Source organism: Anastrepha obliqua, chromosome 2 (assembly GCF_027943255.1).
Source record: "Anastrepha obliqua isolate idAnaObli1 chromosome 2, idAnaObli1_1.0, whole genome shotgun sequence".
Taxonomy (NCBI): Eukaryota; Metazoa; Arthropoda; class Insecta; order Diptera; family Tephritidae; genus Anastrepha; species Anastrepha obliqua.
The window spans coordinates 112,405,874-112,423,864 of NC_072893.1; the positions used below are offsets into that span (position 1 = coordinate 112,405,874).

At 37.8% G+C, this 17,991-nt stretch overlaps 2 protein-coding genes across 2 annotated transcripts; both read right to left on the reverse strand.

The window, feature by feature from the left end:
- Positions 1-5,448: 5,448 nt before the first annotated feature.
- LOC129239462 (serine-aspartate repeat-containing protein F-like) lies at positions 5,449-7,751 on the reverse strand. The gene is made up of 2 exons (XM_054874964.1): positions 7,686-7,751; positions 5,449-7,620 (listed from the first exon to the last, which is right to left on the reverse strand). Exons 1-2 carry the CDS (start codon positions 7,723-7,725, stop codon positions 5,510-5,512), a joined length of 2,151 nt encoding a protein of 716 aa, XP_054730939.1. The 5' UTR covers positions 7,726-7,751; the 3' UTR covers positions 5,449-5,509.
- A 4,559-nt stretch (positions 7,752-12,310) lies between these two features.
- Positions 12,311-14,582, reverse strand: LOC129239503 (dentin sialophosphoprotein-like). Its single transcript, XM_054875021.1, has 2 exons — positions 14,515-14,582; positions 12,311-14,449 (listed from the first exon to the last, which is right to left on the reverse strand). The coding sequence occupies exons 1-2, from the start codon at positions 14,552-14,554 to the stop codon at positions 12,381-12,383; spliced, it is 2,109 nt and encodes a 702-aa protein (XP_054730996.1). The 5' UTR covers positions 14,555-14,582; the 3' UTR covers positions 12,311-12,380.
- Positions 14,583-17,991: the final 3,409 nt, after the last annotated feature.

Below are 17,991 nucleotides of genomic sequence, written 5' to 3' on the forward strand. Positions count from 1 at the left end.
ATAACTTTAGCAATGCAGTTCATAAATGAAATTTCTCTGTAGTTTCCTACCAGGGCAGGATCCCCTTTTTTGAAGATAGTAAAAACTACGCTGGTTCTAAAAGCCTCGCCTACTTTGCATTTTTCGTAAAGATTTGTGTAACCATTTGCCATAGCCGTAATGAAAGTACAGGGTGGGCCATATAGTGTTTCCTTTTTGAACCATCTATTTTTTTTTGAGAATGGTAACACAAATGACATGTCAAATGTGTTCATAATTTACTTAAAGGTTTGACATTTACGAAATGGGACGCTATACGCTTGAACAAAATTGGGAAATATTGAAAACCTATTGACAACTTGGTGAGTATTCTTCTTCTTTTCTGATTTTCACATCGGTGGCTACGTTAATAAGCTAAATTGTCGGACTTGGGGCTCAGAAAATCCACACGTTACTGTAGAGAAGCAAATGCATCCACAACGAGTCACTGTTTGGTGCGGTTTGTTGTCTGGCGGCATCATAGGGCCATTTTTTTTTTTCGAAAATGAGCGAGGAGCCGCGGTTACAGTAAATGGCGAGCGTTACCGTGACATGCTCAACGAGTTGTTTCCAAAAATTGAAGAGGATGACATGGACGGCATTTGGTTTCAACAGGACGGTGCAACTTGTCGCACTGCCAAAGTTACACTCGAACTTTTGGCTACTGTTTTTGAATTCCGATATAAATTGGCCGCCTCGGAGCTGTGATTTAAGCCCATTGGACTATTTTTTGTGGGGAGCCGTTAAGGAAAAATTCTATGCGAACCATCCAGAGACGATTGATGCTTTAAAACACGAAATCGAAGTTGCCATTCATGAAATTGGAGCCCAAACAATCGAAAATGTGCTTAAAAATTGGGTTGATTGAATGGCCTACTGTAAAGCCAGTCGTGGCAGTCATTTGAACGATATTATTTTTTATTAATAAATGAAAATGTTCAACCTTTAAAATAAAAAAAAAAGTTAGAAAAAATATTGATCAGTTTTTTTTTTATAGCCGATTCAAAAAGCTAATTTTACATGGCCCACCCTATAGCTTTCTTTAAGGGTACTTAAACTTTGAAATTACGAGATTCTTGCTTCTTCACATTCTTTGTTAAACCACTCATTCTTGCCTAACCTTTTTGATTTCCTTTTGTACCTTATCGACGACTGTTCTATTGCTTCTTGGAGATCTTGATTAATATCTTTTACTCTACTTATAATTCCCATATTCTTATTTAAGTTTTCTTGATACTTTTCCATTTTCTGGATATTCCAATTCAGCTTTGGCAATAAGCAACATTTTGACAATTTGCAGGCTCTTCCACCCAACTTCAATTTAATTGGCAAATGGTCCTACAAACTTTTAAAATGAACTTCAAAGTCTAAAATTAATCGTTGTAATACATCTTTTTTGACCATACAGTAATTTATTGCCGATTCTCCCACTTAACTGATGAAAGTGAAATTTCCTTCCAGATCCCCTTTTGTTCTACCATTTAAAACAATTAATCCGAAATCTTTACAAAAATCAAGGAAAATCTTACCTCTACCATTCTCTATCTGATCCTTTGAGTTTCTTATTTCGAACCATGTACTGACCCCTACCAAGTCTTGGAGTTGTTGGTGTTGTTTCCCAATTCGCGCATTCATAACACCTATTACAATAGAATGGGATTAATAATAATATCTTCTAGGCAAAGTGTAATTATATTATTTATTTCTTTCCGCCACTCAGCTTGTCTTATATATGTGGCATATACACATAATAAATATTGTGGTTAAATGGAAATCGAAAATTCTTCGAAAGGATTGATTAATGTTGAAGAGGATGGTTGCATATGTAGAAGTCCACGCGGGAAAGTCTCTGATTGCAATTCCCTTGAGAGTGGCAAGGACGATTCTTCTGCATATCGTCCAAGAAGCTCACAACTTCCGGTCTTCGCCCAAGTATCCTCTGGATAGCTTCCGAACATAAGTTTGAGAGAGAGCTAATGTGAGAAGGCGAAGCAAACCAGGCTATCCGGTTGTGCTGTACGCTGGGTTTGGCAAAAACCATAGCTGCGTATTTAGCACATGAAGAAAATTGGAGTATAAATAAAATTGGCGCCACTATAATGGAATGATTTATTTCTTTGAATATCTTTTACCTAAAAAATCATCACCACTTAGCGGGCTAATTTTTGTAGTATCATTTCTTCTTAGTCAATTAATTTATAGCTGTGGAAAGAGGAATTCATTGGCGCCTGTTGCTGTTGCAATTATTATTTGTTTGAGAATGTCTCCCGAATCTTTCTCTGTTACACCTAAGTTTTCCTAGGATCCTACCCAACTCAGGTAAAGGTTCTACTCTCCTCTTTGTTATCAGCATTTTTAATACATGCGAAAAGTTCTACATGGATTCGAGGCCACGCATGCTGATCGCCTCATGCAAACTCAAGTTCAGATAATTCTTTCTCGAAAGGATTTTACATGGTGAAAACAAGTCAATTCTTGACACTCAGTAAAACTCATTTGGGCAGCGTGAAATATTAGAAAATTGCACTCTTAGTAGTGGAGAAATATTAAGTTCATTGAATCAAGGAATGACCGTAATGAAGTCCACGTGTCTAAACCTATGTCAGTCTAGCCTAACTTATGTAAACCCCAGCAATACCACATCCAGTTACAATGCTCGATAATGAATGGATAATTGAACGTGGAGGGAGCGGGATACAGATTAGAGTCTTTAGTGTCAGTCAGGCTGCACTAAAGGCCCTGGAGAACGCAAAGCTAATCTCGAAGATTGTTCAACAATGTATGAGGAAGCATAATTCTTTTCATTCAAGACGGAATAAGCTTGTACCTATTCACTATCACACTGAGCCATTTCTCGGTGAGTGCCCTAGTCGAATTTTGGTCTCCGATGTCATGAGAATGAGCGAATTTCGTTCCCTTTCAGATATCTTCAGATTTGCCAAAGAAACTGTCTCTATTCTATTTTATCCCCTTCTCTATCACTTCTCTACTTTCCTCCTTGACTATCAGTGCTATTCCATCGGTGCTTCTTGGTTCGACCTTTTCAAATTTCAATACCGTGCTTGTGTGCATCCTGCAAGCATCTTAAACATTGCACGACGGGAGGACGAATTATGTCTCGCTTGTAGTAGCAATAAGTATAGATATTTTTAAACACTCCTTTCATTTCGATAAAATTATAACAATTCCTTTGTCCTTGGTTGTAAAAAAGTAATTTTAATCGGTTTGCGGAACCGACTCGTCACTCTCGTATCTGGTTATTCTATTATAACTCGCCGTGGGTTTTTACTATTCTCTTTACTTTTTCGTTGAAACTTAAACATTTAATGGGTAAAATGCAAGTACTTATTTCAGTTCAAAAATATTTTTAGCAAATGCATTTCTTTTTAACCAAACGGCGGCCGCCGTAGCCGAATGGGTTGGTACGTGACTACCATTCGCAATTCAGAGAGAACCTAGGTTCGAAACTCGGTGAAACACCAAAATTAAGAATACGTTTTTTTTAATAGCGGTCGTTCCTCGGCAGGCAATGGCAAACCTCGGAGTGTATTTCTGCCATTAAATAGTTCCTCATAAAAAATATCTGCCGTTCGGAGTCGGCTTGAAACTGCAGGTCCCTCCATTTGTGGAACAACATCCAGACGCACACCACAAATACGAGGAGGAGCTCGGCCAAACACCCCAAAAGAGTGTAAGTGGGGTAAGATAGGTATGGGGGCACAATAGGTAGGTGGGGTTTTCGTCGCACTGTTTTTGCAGAGGTTACTCGTCTTATGTGAATTGAATACGTGGTGGGGAACAACGTTCGCGACTGTCATTTCGGCCGTCACCATTGATTAGTTATCCTAGTTCTGGCGTCGTTTAGTTTTTTGTGAGCTTTTCTCCGACGTAGCATTTTTTTATTCTACGGTGCAGTGCATTTAATGTATGTAAATATTTGTCAGGTGAGTTTTATTTTACGTAGAAAATAATGCTGAACACGAATAATGTGTTAGTTTTTTGATACTTTTGTTTTTAAAATTCATCGACACTAACATAAAACATGTGCTTGGGGGCACTATAGGTCAGCCGTCTGGGGGCATTATAGGTCACTACTTTTAATTGAATAAAATAAATTTTAATTGTTTTTGCAGGAAAATGGTGCGTAATTATGTGCGAAAAACGCCGAAACGAAGTGAAGAGGACATAAAAAACGCAATCGCGGCAGTCCGAGATGGCGCTAGTGTTCGATCAGCCTCTAAACAATTTAAAATTCCGTTCGAAACATTACGTGCTCGCGTGATAGGAAAGTGCTCGTCATCAATAGAATTGCTGGATTAGACTTTTGTAAGAATAATAATATTGAAGTAATAACTCTACCTCCGCACACCAGCCATCGTTTGCAGCCTCTCGATAGAGGAGTATATGGGCCGCTCAAAACTTATTTTGACCATTCCTGCAAGGCGTGGATGTTAAATCATTCCGGCATCCCTATTACCATCGACCGAATAGCTGAACTGGTAGCTGAACCCTTGTTGAAAGGTGCTTCCAGCATGAATATCATCGCTGGATTCAGATCAACTGGCATTTGGTTATTTACTCGCGACATTTTTTCGGAAGATGATTTCACGCCAGCATTCGTAACTGATCGTCCGTACGAGGACGAACCAGATCAAGAGGCTGGTCCATCGATTGCTCATCAAGAGACTGGTCCATCGAATGCCCCTGAAGAGCCTGTTTTATCGAATGCCGATCAAGAGCCAGATCGATCGAATCCCGACCTATTAATTCCAATTGAGGATTTTCGGTCGTTTCCTAAAGCTCCACTGCGCAAACCATCAAATCGAGGCCGGAAGCGACGTAAAGCTGCACTTCTCACAGATGCAGTGATGCTAGAGTCATTACGCGCTGAGCAAGCAGCTGGAGCTCAGAAGAAATCGGACGCGGAAGCAAAACAAACAATTTTCCGCCGAAAGAAAAAAAGAAAGAGAGGCTGCAAAGAGGCAGAAGCTCATACAAAAACGCCAAAAATTTACCAAAGAAGAGAAGAAAAATTCCTAAGTGTGTGCAGTGTTCATACTCTATAAATAAAAGTTAAAACGTTAATTTCCAAGCCATGTACATTGTTCTTTTCCCCTCACATATAGTGACCTATCGTGCCCCCCGATTTTGAAAATATCGAAAAAAGTACCTTTGTCTTATTGAATGCAGCTTCCAAAATATTTAGCCAAACATAAGTCAGTATAACCAAAATGTTAGCAGATAAATAACCTTTCAAAATCTTGCTTATTTTTCCAAATCAATGCAAAAACACCGTAGCAAGAGCTCTCCAAAAAAAATGACCTATCTTACCCCATTCTACTCTATATCCAAAACAGTTTCCACGTGAGCTAGTTACTCACTTCGTTGCTCGATGCACACGAATAAAAAATAGTCATAGAATTACTCTGGTAAGAATATTATATTTATATTTAAAGTCAATATTTTGATTTACAATTGTCTTCTCTAAGTTTTAATTCATTTCATATCTGCCATCAAGAGAGAGTGATTCGGAAGAATCTATTGAACCCGAATCAGAGGCAAATGAATCTGAATCAGAGCCACATGAATCTGAATCAGAGTCACATGAATCTGAATCAGAGTCACATGAATCTGAATAAGAGTCTAATGAATTTCTAGCATAGCGTAAAGAATTTTTAACAGAGTATAATGAATCTTCAGCAGAGTCTAATGAATCTGTAGCAAAGTAGAATGGATTTCTAGCAGGGTCTAATAAATATCTATCAGATTCTAATGAATCTCCAGGAGAGTCTAATGAATCTCTAGCAGAGTCTAATGAATCTGTAGCAGAGTCTAATAAATCTGCATCAGCGCCAAATGAAGCTCCTGCATAGTCTAATGAATCTCTAGCTAAGTGTAATGAATTTCTAGCCGAGTCTAATAAATCTCCATCAGAGCCTAATGGATGTCCAGCAGAGTCCACTGCATCTTCAGCTGAGTTTAATAAATCTCCATCAAAATCTATTGAGCCTTCATCAGGGCCTAATGAATCTTCATCGGAATCTAATGAATCTTCAGCAGAGTCTAATGAATCTCCAGCAGAGTATAATGAATCTCTAGCAAAGTGTAATGAATTTCTAGCAGAGTCTAATGAATCTGTAGCAAAGTGTAATGAATTTCTAGCGGAGTATAATAAATCTCTATCAGAGTCTAATGGATGTCCAGTAGAGTCTAATGGATCTTTAGCAAAGTGTAATGAATTTCTAGCAGAGTCTAATAAATCTCCATCAGAGTCGAATACATCTCCAGCAGACTCCAATGAATCTCTAGCAGAGTGTAATGAGTTTCTAGCAGAGTTTAATAAATCTCCATCAGAGTCTAATGGATGTCCGGCAGAGTCTACTGCACCTTCAGTGGAGTCTAATAAATCTCCATCGAAATCTAATGAAGCTCCATCAGGGTCTAATGAATCTTCATCGGGATCTAATGAATCTTCAGCAGAGTCTAATGGATATTCTTCAGAATCTAATGAATCTTCATCAGAATCTGAACAATCTCTTGCACAGGCTAATGAATCCTCAGCTGATTCTAATAAATCTCCATCAAAGTCTAAAGAAGCTCTATCAGGGTCTAATGAATCCTCATCGGGATCTAATGAATCTTCAGCAGAGTCTAATGGATATTCTTCAGAATCTAATGAATCTTCATCAGAATCTGAACAATCTCTTGCACAGGCTAATGAATCTTCAGCAGATTCTAATAAATCTCCATCAAAGTCTAAAGAAGCTCCATCAGGGTCTAATGAATCCTCATCGGGATCTAATGAATCTTCAGCAGAATCTAATGGATATTCTTCAGAATCTAATGAATCTTCATCAGAATCTGAACAATCTCTTGCACAGTCTAATGAATCTTCAGCTGAGTCTAATAAATCTCCATCAAAGTCTAATGAAGCTCCATCAGGGTCTAATGAATCTCCAGCAGCTTCTAATGAATCTTCGGTAGGGTATAATGTATCTCTAACAGGGTCTAATGAGTATCCAGCAGCGTCTAATGAATCTTCGGCAGAGTTTAATGGGTCTCCAGCACGGTTTAATGAATCTTTTGCAGCGTCCAATGGATCTCCAGCAGAGTCTAATGTATTTCCAGCAGAGTCTACAGCATCGTCAGCAGAGTCTAATGAATCTCCAGCAGAGTCTACAGCATCGTCAGCAGAGTCTAATGAATCTCCAGCAGCGTCTAATGAATATTCGATAGAGTCTAATGAATCTTCAGCAGAGTCTAATGGGTCTCCAGCAGGGTCTAATGAGACTCCAGCAGCGGTTGTTGTATCTTCACCAGAATTTAATATGTCTTTTGCAGCGTCCAATGGATCTCCAGCAAAGTCTAATGCATTTTCAGCAGAGTCTAATGAATATTCAGCAGCGTCTAATGAAGCTCCATCGAGGTATAATGAATCTGCAGCAGAGTCTAATGAATCTACGGCGGGGTCTAATGAATCTCCAGCAGCTTTTAAAGAATCTTTATCAGAGTCGAACGAATTTCCTGAGAAATATTCAGGATACCCTATTGGATATACAGCATTTCCATGGGCGCTTGGCCATTCGCTGATGAGTGCGATTACTGTAAATGGAAATTATTTATAATTTCAACCAATTTCTCAATGATTGTTTAAATCGACACTTTACCACTAATCAGCACAAAGAAGCAAACAAATTTCTTCAACATTTTGTTAACACAATTTCTAACACACGATTTAGGACTGTCTGAAGAAGCTTTCACAGTAAGGGGTTTTTATAGTAAACGCAGTAGTCAAAAGATGCCGAAGTTTTTTATCATACAATAACGTGGAACGAATTTGAGGCGGGCAGTGGAACACAGGCTTACATATAAATAGGTACCGTTACAATCAGCAATTATTTCTACCACTTTTTTTGCAGCCTGATACGAAGCCCCAGAAAACAGAAAAAAAGTTGAATTTTGAATCAACTTTTTCATTTATTATTCTAAAAACATTTTTTTCCACTTTTTATAAAGTAAAGAATAACATGCACTCTGAATATTTGTTTATTGCTTTTTTTGTCCATGTCGAGTGTGGGAAACTTCAGACTGGCCCCAAAGCAATTGAGCTGGAACCTCAAGATTGGGCTCTCAAAATTTGTACATGAAATTGCTGAAAATTTACGACGTTAGAGTAGACTGCCGTGTACATTCTTTTGTGGCTAGCCAACAAACTTTCCACAAAAATACCAGAGAGAAATGAGTGGAAAGTCGGCACGCCCCTCAACTAATTTCAGAAATGGCTTCAATGATAGGTAGTGGATTTCACCTGAGGTTCTTTCACTATACTTCTGCCTCATCTTAGTGGTCAACAGTGCTACCGAGTGGGTAAGTAAATATCCAAATCTGTGGCAAATCGAAACAGAAATATGATTCAAAATAATTGGACCCCAGCGCCAATATAACGGATGCATTAAAAATACGAGTTACATCTTAAGTTCGACGATCTTCACAAGACACATTTCGCTGGGTGTAATCTTGTATTATTTATTTATCTATTTATATACGCCATATGATTTCTTGTAACTCTCCATATTTTGTGGTTGCTGACCTACTTATAGTAGATTTCCTGAAGAAGATTTCTATAAATTTTTCGATCAGCTGAAACATGTTTTTTTTGTTTTTAATTAGAGGTTGGGTGCACCTCACAGAATAAGTTGCGCTCAGGTGATGGCTCAAGCACTCAATATTGACTTGTGATTCTCTTCAGTGATGGTTCTCAAGTCACCGAAGCTCAATCAGGTGGAGCGTCGCCTGTGTAAAACGAAGAGGTACCGTTTAGTTGAGTTTCTTTTCAATCTCATCCTGTTGAAAGTGGGAGATTCACGCAAATATATTGTGTCAGATTGTATAATATAACACAACCAAAAACAGAAGCCGTAGACAATTGACAATTCAGTCGTGTTATGAACTTTTTTCTGACCACTCGCAGATATTACTTGAATATGTAAATTATATTAAATCTATAGGTACACATTTTCCCCATACTTAATGACAGAACCAACTATTGCAGTTCCATTTAAAATAAATTCATTTAAATTCGGAATCACCACACAACGCAAAAGATCAAACAAATAAAAGGAAAACTTCGACAACTTTATTGGTTAGTCAGCACAAAATCCAGACTTACTATACAGTAGACCGGAGTGAAATACGTAAATTTTTTCAAATCATATCGTAATAGCAGGGGAAAGTTGCTACATATCAATACAAATTTAGGAAAAAAAAGAAATTTCAAATCGGTTAATATCTTCCGTTCGCGCATTGCATTTAAACTTTACAAATTTTATCCCAAATCTAGCTGATTTACGAAAACTTGTAGAAGTGGTAAATGATTAAAGATCGAGCTCCCTTTTTATACATAGCACTTTCAGCATTGAGTAGTAGATTTTTAATTTACTAATCTATCCATTTCTGTGGTTCTGAGCGATTAACTTTTACCAATTTTACACCAAATCTACTAAGGAAGCCTATGCCAAATGAGGCTTGCGTGAAAGCGGCTTACGGCTACTACAACACGTCTGTGCTTTAGATCGTCTTCCACTTGGTTACTTGTATTCCATCGTCTTTCTTTTCATTCTGCTTTCGATTCTGGCATACCGATAAACGTATTGCACGGAAGAGCTAGTACTCTCTGGTCATTACCAGTTCTGCTTTCACTCTTGTCGAACAGCGCAGTTTGGTCAAAAAAAATTCTATTCGATGTTCTTTTGAATTACATAGTTTACACAATTACTTAACATTAAATCTCTTGAAACATTTTATTCATGTCTCTTACTCGTAAGGACATACACTGCCCATTTTTTGGTGCACCTAAACCACTGCTGTCATCGGTCCTTCCCACCAATACCGACATTATACAATGTTGGCAAGAAGTGAGGTACAAAATGTCAGTAGAATCTTCTGCTGCCAGTTCTGGTCAGAAGTTAAGCTTCACAGTTGTAGCAGATACTGTAGCTCATCAGACTGAGTCCCTTTATTCCAAGGCTTCGATTCCAATAGTTTCCCACACAAGAGTTGTACAAAAGATTAAACATCTACATGATTGATACTACACTCTTCGTAAATCTTATTCAAGGGACAAAGACACACCTGAGAAACAAAAGAAGTACAATGATTTTATTGAACAATCTTCAAGTACATTATTTGACATTTCGTCCTGCAAGTGCGAGATGACACTCAATTGCTTTTGTCAAAGAAGCTTTGACAAGTGTATTTGTCCCAGGCCGGTAACTATCAACTGCACATGCCCTAAAGATAAAAAGATACCGCCATTAGAAATCAAATTTCTATATGCTCAAAGATATCTCGGACAAGGAAAGATTGGGACAGTAGATACCAAAGAAACTCAAAAGCTTACATTAAAATTGCAGAGAAAAGCTCGTCACTTAAGTCAGACCAACTTACCTGGACCTTCTTGTAGTAGTATTGATTCTGAAACAGAGATAACTCCTGAAGTTGACAATGATAAGAATGATCCCGATTTTCAGACCCCACGCTCTATTTCCTCTCAGTCAGCAAGTTCAAAAAATGCACAGATGCGCTTATCACTTCCAGCAACGGCCTTAACAAGTGATCGTTTTGGAGTATCTGATAGAGCAGCAGCAGCTATTGTGTCTAGTGCATTTAAAGACGTTGGTCTTATAACGGACAAAGATACTTCTTTTGTTGTTGATCGAAGCAAAATGAGAAGAGAAAAAGAAAAATGTAGACTAAAACTTATCGAATCGGGGAATGCAATAGAGCAATTAAACGATCCGATGTGTGTGTATTTTGATGGCAGGATGGATGACACTTTAGTTTTAGTTGAAAAAGGAAACAAACGTTATCAATCTATAAAAAAAGAAGAGCACATTTCAGAAATAGCAGAACCAGGCTCAAAGTACCTTTGTCATTTAGTACCTACTTCAAAAAGTGGAAAGGACACAGCATACAGCATTGTAAATTATTTTGAAGAAAATGGTATAAATAAATCTAATGTTGTAGTGATTGGATGTGATGGTACGTACGAACAAATACTGGGTGGAAGAATGGTGCAATAAAATTCATTGAAACGCGTTTAAAAAGACCAGTACAATGGGCTATCTGTCTCCTCCATTTTAATGAATTACCTATGAGGCATCTTCTGAAGATATCTTGCAATTAATTTCTGATAAAGAAAAACCTAAATTAACCATAGATTTAACAAATATTCCATGCCATACGCAAGCTGTGGAGAGTTGCGTAAAACTAGTAACTCAAGCGTCCTCAAAAGTGTATGGGAACGAGAGACGTGATGGGTTTATAAGAGCAGCACTCACTTCTCGTACAGTTATGCCTCAATTTGACACTAAAGCAGACTTTGCCACTCCCGAATAAATAATTTTTCATCTTTGGTTGGTTGGTTGGGAAGGGAGTGGGTGGAACTCGTCGTACAGTAACCTTCACGCGGTGAGTTCTGAGTCGTCCAAAAAGGGCAGGCCAAGAGCTATACAAAACTTCTTTAAGATAGTGTGGTCAGTGGGCGCGCTAAGAGGGGAATATTTTATTCTACTTATATACTCAAGAAGACTTATACAAAAATTAAAATAGAGAAACTAACCACCCGCAATTACGTAAATTTATACAAAAAATGACATTTTCCACTTCTTTTCAGGGGCTGTAGGGGCTTTGATAGAGCGGTAGACGTTTTTCTTTTCAAACTATACCTGATGTTGTAATAGTCTACAAAAAATGAACTTTATCTAACATCATTTCCACCTCTTACAATTTTTCGAATATTTGTTCAATTTATTATAAAATTTGTAAATTTTAAATGCAATGCGCGAACGGAAGATATTAACCGATTTGAAATTTCTTTTTTTTCCTGAATTTGTATTGATATGTAGCAACTTTTCCCTGCTATTACGATATGATTTGAAAAAATTTACGTATTTCACTCCGGTCTAATGTACATTGTTCTTTTCCCCTCACATATAGTGACCTATCGTGCCCCCCGATTTTGAAAATATCGAAAAAAGTACCTTTGTCTTATTGAATGCAGCTTCCAAAATATTTAGCCAAACATAAGTCAGTATAACCAAAATGTTAGCAGATAAATAACCTTTCAAAATCTTGCTTATTTTTCCAAATCAATGCAAAAACACCGTAGCAAGAGCTCTCCAAAAAAAATGACCTATCTTACCCCATTCTACTCTATATCCAAAACAGTTTCCACGTGAGCTAGTTACTCACTTCGTTGCTCGATGCACACGAATAAAAAATAGTCATAGAATTACTCTGGTAAGAATATTATATTTATATTTAAAGTCAATATTTTGATTTACAATTGTCTTCTCTAAGTTTTAATTCATTTCATATCTGCCATCAAGAGAGAGTGATTCGGAAGAATCTATTGAATCCGAATCAGAGGCAAATGAATCTGAATCAGAGTCAGATGAATCTGAATCAGAGCCACATGAATCTGAATCAGAGTCACATGAATCTGAATCAGAGTCACATGAATCTGAATAAGAGTCTAATGAATTTCTAGCATAGCGTAAAGAATTTTTAACAGAGTATAATGAATCTTCAGCAGAGTCTAATGAATCTGTAGCAAAGTAGAATGGATTTCTAGCAGGATCTAATAAATATCTATCAGATTCTAATGAATCTCCAGGAGAGTCTAATGAATCTCTAGCAGAGTCTAATGAATCTGTAGCAGAGTCTAATAAATCTGCATCAGCGCCAAATGAAGCTCCTGCATAGTCTAATGAATCTCTAGCTAAGTGGAATGAATTTCTAGCCGAGTCTAATAAATCTCCATCAGAGCCTAATGGATGTCCAGCAGAGTCCACTGCATCTTCAGCTGAGTTTAATAAATCTCCATCAAAATCTGATGAGCCTTCATCACGGTCTAATGAATTTTCATCAGAGTCTAATGAATCTCCAGCAGAGTATAATGAATCTCTAGCAAAGTGTAATGAATTTCTAGCAGAGTCTAATGAATCTGTAGCAAAGTGTAATGAATTTCTAGCGGAGTATAATAAATCTCTATCAGAGTCTAACGGATGTCCAGTAGAGTCTAATGGATCTTTAGCAAAGTGTAATGAATTTCTAGCAGAGTCTAATAAATCTCCATCAGAGTCGAATACATCTCCAGCAGACTCCAATGAATCTCTAGCAGAGTGTAATGAGTTTCTAGCAGAGTCTAATAAATCTCCATCGAAATCTAATGAAGCTCCATCAGGGTCTAATGAATCTTCATCGGGATCTAATGAATCTTCAGCAGAGTCTAATGGATATTCTTCAGAATCTAATGAATCTTCATCAGAATCTGAACAATCTCTTGCACAGGCTAATGAATCTTCAGCAGATTCTAATAAATCTCCATCAAAGTCTAAAGAAGCTCCATCAGGGTCTAATGAATCCTCATCGGGATCTAATGAATCTTCAGCAGAATCTAATGGATATTCTTCAGAATCTAATGAATCTTCATCAGAATCTGAACAATCTCTTGCACAGTCTAATGAATCTTCAGCTGAGTCTAATAAATCTCCATCAAAGTCTAATGAAGCTCCATCAGGGTCTAATGAATCTCCAGCAGAATCTAATGGATATTCTTCAGAATCTAATGAATCTTCATCAGAATCTGAACAATCTCTTGCACAGTCTAATGAATCTTCAGCTGAGTCTAATAAATCTCCATCAAAGTCTAATGAAGCTCCATCAGGGTCTAATGAATCTCCAGCAGCTTCTAATGAATCTTCGGTAGGGTATAATGTATCTCTAACAGGGTCTAATGAGTATCCAGCAGCGTCTAATGAATCTTCGGCAGAGTTTAATAGGTCTCCAGCACGGTTTAATGAATCTTTTGCAGCGTCCAATGGATCTCCAGCAGAGTCTAATGTATTTCCAGCAGAGTCTACAGCATCGTCAGCAGAGTCTAATGAATCTCCAGCAGCGTCTAATGAATATTCGATAGAGTCTAATGAATCTTCAGCAGAGTCGAATGGGTCTCCAGCAGGGTCTAATGAGACTCCAGCAGCGGTTGTTGTATCTTCACCAGAATTTAATATGTCTTTTGCAGCGTCCAATGGATCTCCAGCAAAGTCGAATGCATTTTCAGCAGAGTCTACAGCATCGTCAGCAGAGTCTAATGAATATTCAGCAGCGTCTAATGAAGCTCCATCGAGGTATAATGAATCTGCAGCAGAGTCTAATGAATCTACGGCGGGGTCTAATGAATCTCCACCAGAATATAATGAATATGCAGTAGAATTTAATGAATCCGCAGCAGAGTCTAATGAATCTCCAGCAGCTTTTAAAGAATCTTTATCAGAGCCAAACGAATTTCTTGAGAAATATTCAGGAGACCCTATTGGATATACAGCATTTCCATGGGCGCTTGGCCATTCGCTGATGAGTCCGATTACTGTAAATGGAAATTATTTATAATTTCAACCAATTTCTTAATGATTGTTTAAATCGACACTTTACCACTAATCAGCACAAAGAAGCAAACAAATTTCTTTAACATTTTGTTAACACAATTTCTAGCACACGATTTAGGACTGTCTGACGAAGCCTTCACAGTAAGGGGTTTTTATAGCAAACGCAGTAGTCAAAAACTACCGAAGTACTGAAGTTTTTTATCATATAATAACGTGGAACGAATTTGAGGCGTGCAGTGGAACACAGGCTTACATATAAATAGGTACCGTTACAATCAGCAATTATTTCTACCGCTTTTTTTGCAGCCTGATTCGAAGCCCCAGAAAACAGAAAAAAGTTGAATTTTGAATCAACTTTTTCATTTATTGTTCTAAAGACATTTTTTTCCACTTTTTATAAGGTAAGGAATGTCGTGCACTCTGAATATTTGTTTATTGCTTTTTTGGTCCATGTCGAGTGTGGGAAACTTCAGACTAGCCACAAAGCAATTGAGCTGGAGCCTCAAGATTGGCACTCAAAATTTCAACATGAAATTGCCGGAAATGTACGACTGTTAGAGTAGACTGGCGTGTACCATTCTTTTGTGTCTAGCCAACAAACTTTCCACAAGAATACCAGAGAGATATGAGTGGAAAGTCGGCATGCCCCTCAACTAATTTCAGAAATGGCTTCAATGATAGGTAGTGGATTTCACCTGAGGTTCTTTCACTATACTTCTGCCTCATCTTAGTGGTCAACAGTGCTACCTAGTGGGTTAGTAAATATCCAAATCTGTGGCAAATCGCAACAGAAATATGATTCAAAATAATTGTACCCCAGCGCCAATATAACGGATGCATTAAGAATACGAGTTACATCTTAAGTTCGACGATCTTCACAAGACACATTTCGCTGGGTGTAATGTTGTATTATTTATTTATCTATTTATATACGCCATGTGATTTCTTGTAACCCTCCATATTTTGTGGTTGCTAACCTACTTATAGTAGATTTCCTGAAGAAGATTTCTATAAATTTTTCGATCAGCTGAAACAACATTTTTTGTTTTTAATTAGACGTTGGGTGCACCTCACTACCTCAGTTCCTCTCAGGGGACGCTCAAGCACTCAATATTGACTTGTGCTGCCCTTCAGCGTTAGTTGCGAAGTCACCGAAGCTCAATCAGGTGGAGCTTCGCCAGTGTAAAACGAAGAGGTTCCGTTTAGTTGAGTTTCTTTTCAATCTCATCCGGTTGAAAGTGGGAGATTCACGTTTATATAGTGCCTCAGGTTGTACACAACCAAAAACAGAAGCCGTAGACAATTGACAATTCAGTCGTGCTATGAACTTTTTTCTGACCACTCGCAGATATTACTTGAATATGTAAATTATATTAAATCTATAGGTACACATTTTCCCATACTTAATGACAGAACCAACTATTGCAGTTCCATTTAAAATAAATTCATTTAAATTCGGAATCACCACACAACGCAAAAGATCAAACAAATAAAAGGAAAACTTCGACAACTTTATTGGTTAGTCAGCATAAAATCCAGGCTTACTATACAGTGCAAGCTGTTAGTGTACAAAACTATGATTAAACGAATCTGTCAATATGAACTATAGGTGTGGGGAACGGCTAAAAAGCCTCATATAGTAAAAATTCAACGACAACAATCCAAGATTCTTCGAATATTGACCATGTCTGACAGGTAAACGAAAAATGATGACATCCACAGGACTTCTTATATAGCAACAGTAGACGAAGAAGTCAAGAAAATTGCAACAAGGCACTTTGAAAAAATGCACGTAATGCAGAAATAACCAAACTTCTGGAAAAGAAAAAAAAACACAAAACTCGACCAGCAACTTGATGAATGCTAGAAAACGGTAAATCTGTAAAAATAGTTAAATTGCTGTTGTATTGATGTACAATTGTAATTATGTAAAGTGAAACTCGTATTGAGTATTATTTAATTATAATTTTTTTAATTTTTATCGCTTTTGGCACTGCACTCATTAAGCGATGTATATAAATCCTGGACAAATAGTTACACAACATACTTAATGTCAACGGACAGATGTATTAAATAAAGGGGAAAGAAAAACAAAAAAAAAGGTTATACCCTCATCTCCTCTGAAGCATATTCCACATTTATAATTTTATAGGGGAAATTTCTGACCTAATTCTTCCGAGGTACCCTACTCGCTATAGGTTAGATTAGGTTAGCCTGGTTGGCAATAAGCCGCGCATAGACCTTTTGGTCCCTAGCGATACCAGATGGAGACCGACCTCTATGAATACCTAAAGTAGACATCATGTAGGATGTCAGCGCTTTTGGCGAATCTAAGTAGGGCTGGGAGCTCCGCTTTTGAGACGTCTTCCAGACCCTCAAACAGTGGGGCTCCCAGGAATCTTAGTCGCGTTTTTAATAATGCCGGACAAACGCACAGAAGGTGTTCTAAAGTTTCCTCAACATCCTCTCTGCATTTTCTGCATTTGTCCGTGTTAGCAATCCCTATCTTGTACGCATGTGCAGCCAATAGATTATGACCTGTTAGCATACCTATGATATTTCTGCATTCCTTTCGCGAGAGCGTAAGTACGAATTGAGTCAGTTTTTTGTCGTTAGTTCTACACATGACTTTTGCTGTTTTGCATGTGGTCAGGTTAGTCCACCTAGCTTCCACTTGCCTTTTCATGTGGTCGTCCATTTCGTTGTATATTGTGTTTAGCGGTCTTGGTATGTCGTTCTCTTGTTCAAATGGTAGTCTCACAGCACTTTTTGCTATCTCATCTACTATTTCGTTCCCTATAATGCCTTTGTGACCAGGTACCCAGTAGATATGCAGCCTACTGTTTTCGGCTAGCCTTTCTATGGCCTCCCTGCTCCGTCGAACATTTTTGGACTTAATACAATATGAGCTTATTGCTCTTATTGCTGCTTGACGATCCACGTATATATTAATTGTTGAGTTCTTTCTTGTTCTAGTGTAGGCTAGCTCCGCGGCTTTCCCCATAGCAAAAACTTCCGCTTGGAAAATATTGCTGTGGTCTGGCAGCTTGATAAGCTGCCTTATTCCCAGTTTTGAGCAGTAAATACCCGCTCCCACTCCATCTAGAGTTTTAGAGCCGTCTGTATAGATGTGAAAAGTTCTATGGCCTGGCTTCATGCCTTTGTGCCATCCCTCCTCTTCAATTGTAGTGCGAAACCTGCTCTCCCAATTAAAGTACGGAGTCATCTAGTCCATGCTACCTGAGCTCCACTTTCCTACTCGCTATAAGTATGAGAAAAATATCTATAATCATCAGGCTATATACAGTCCACATTCTTATCAGCAGACATGTAGAACAACTTTACCAATAAAAAAAAAAATAAAACTAATTATAGATCACAATTCGCATTCGGTCATTACGATGCTCATCTAGAAAAAGTTAAGAGATTATCGTGGTATTTTTTTATTATTTTTTTAGGAAAGTTCAAGGAAAACTTAGATAATTCAGGTAAATCTTGAAAGTTTTGAACTTCCATGATTCTG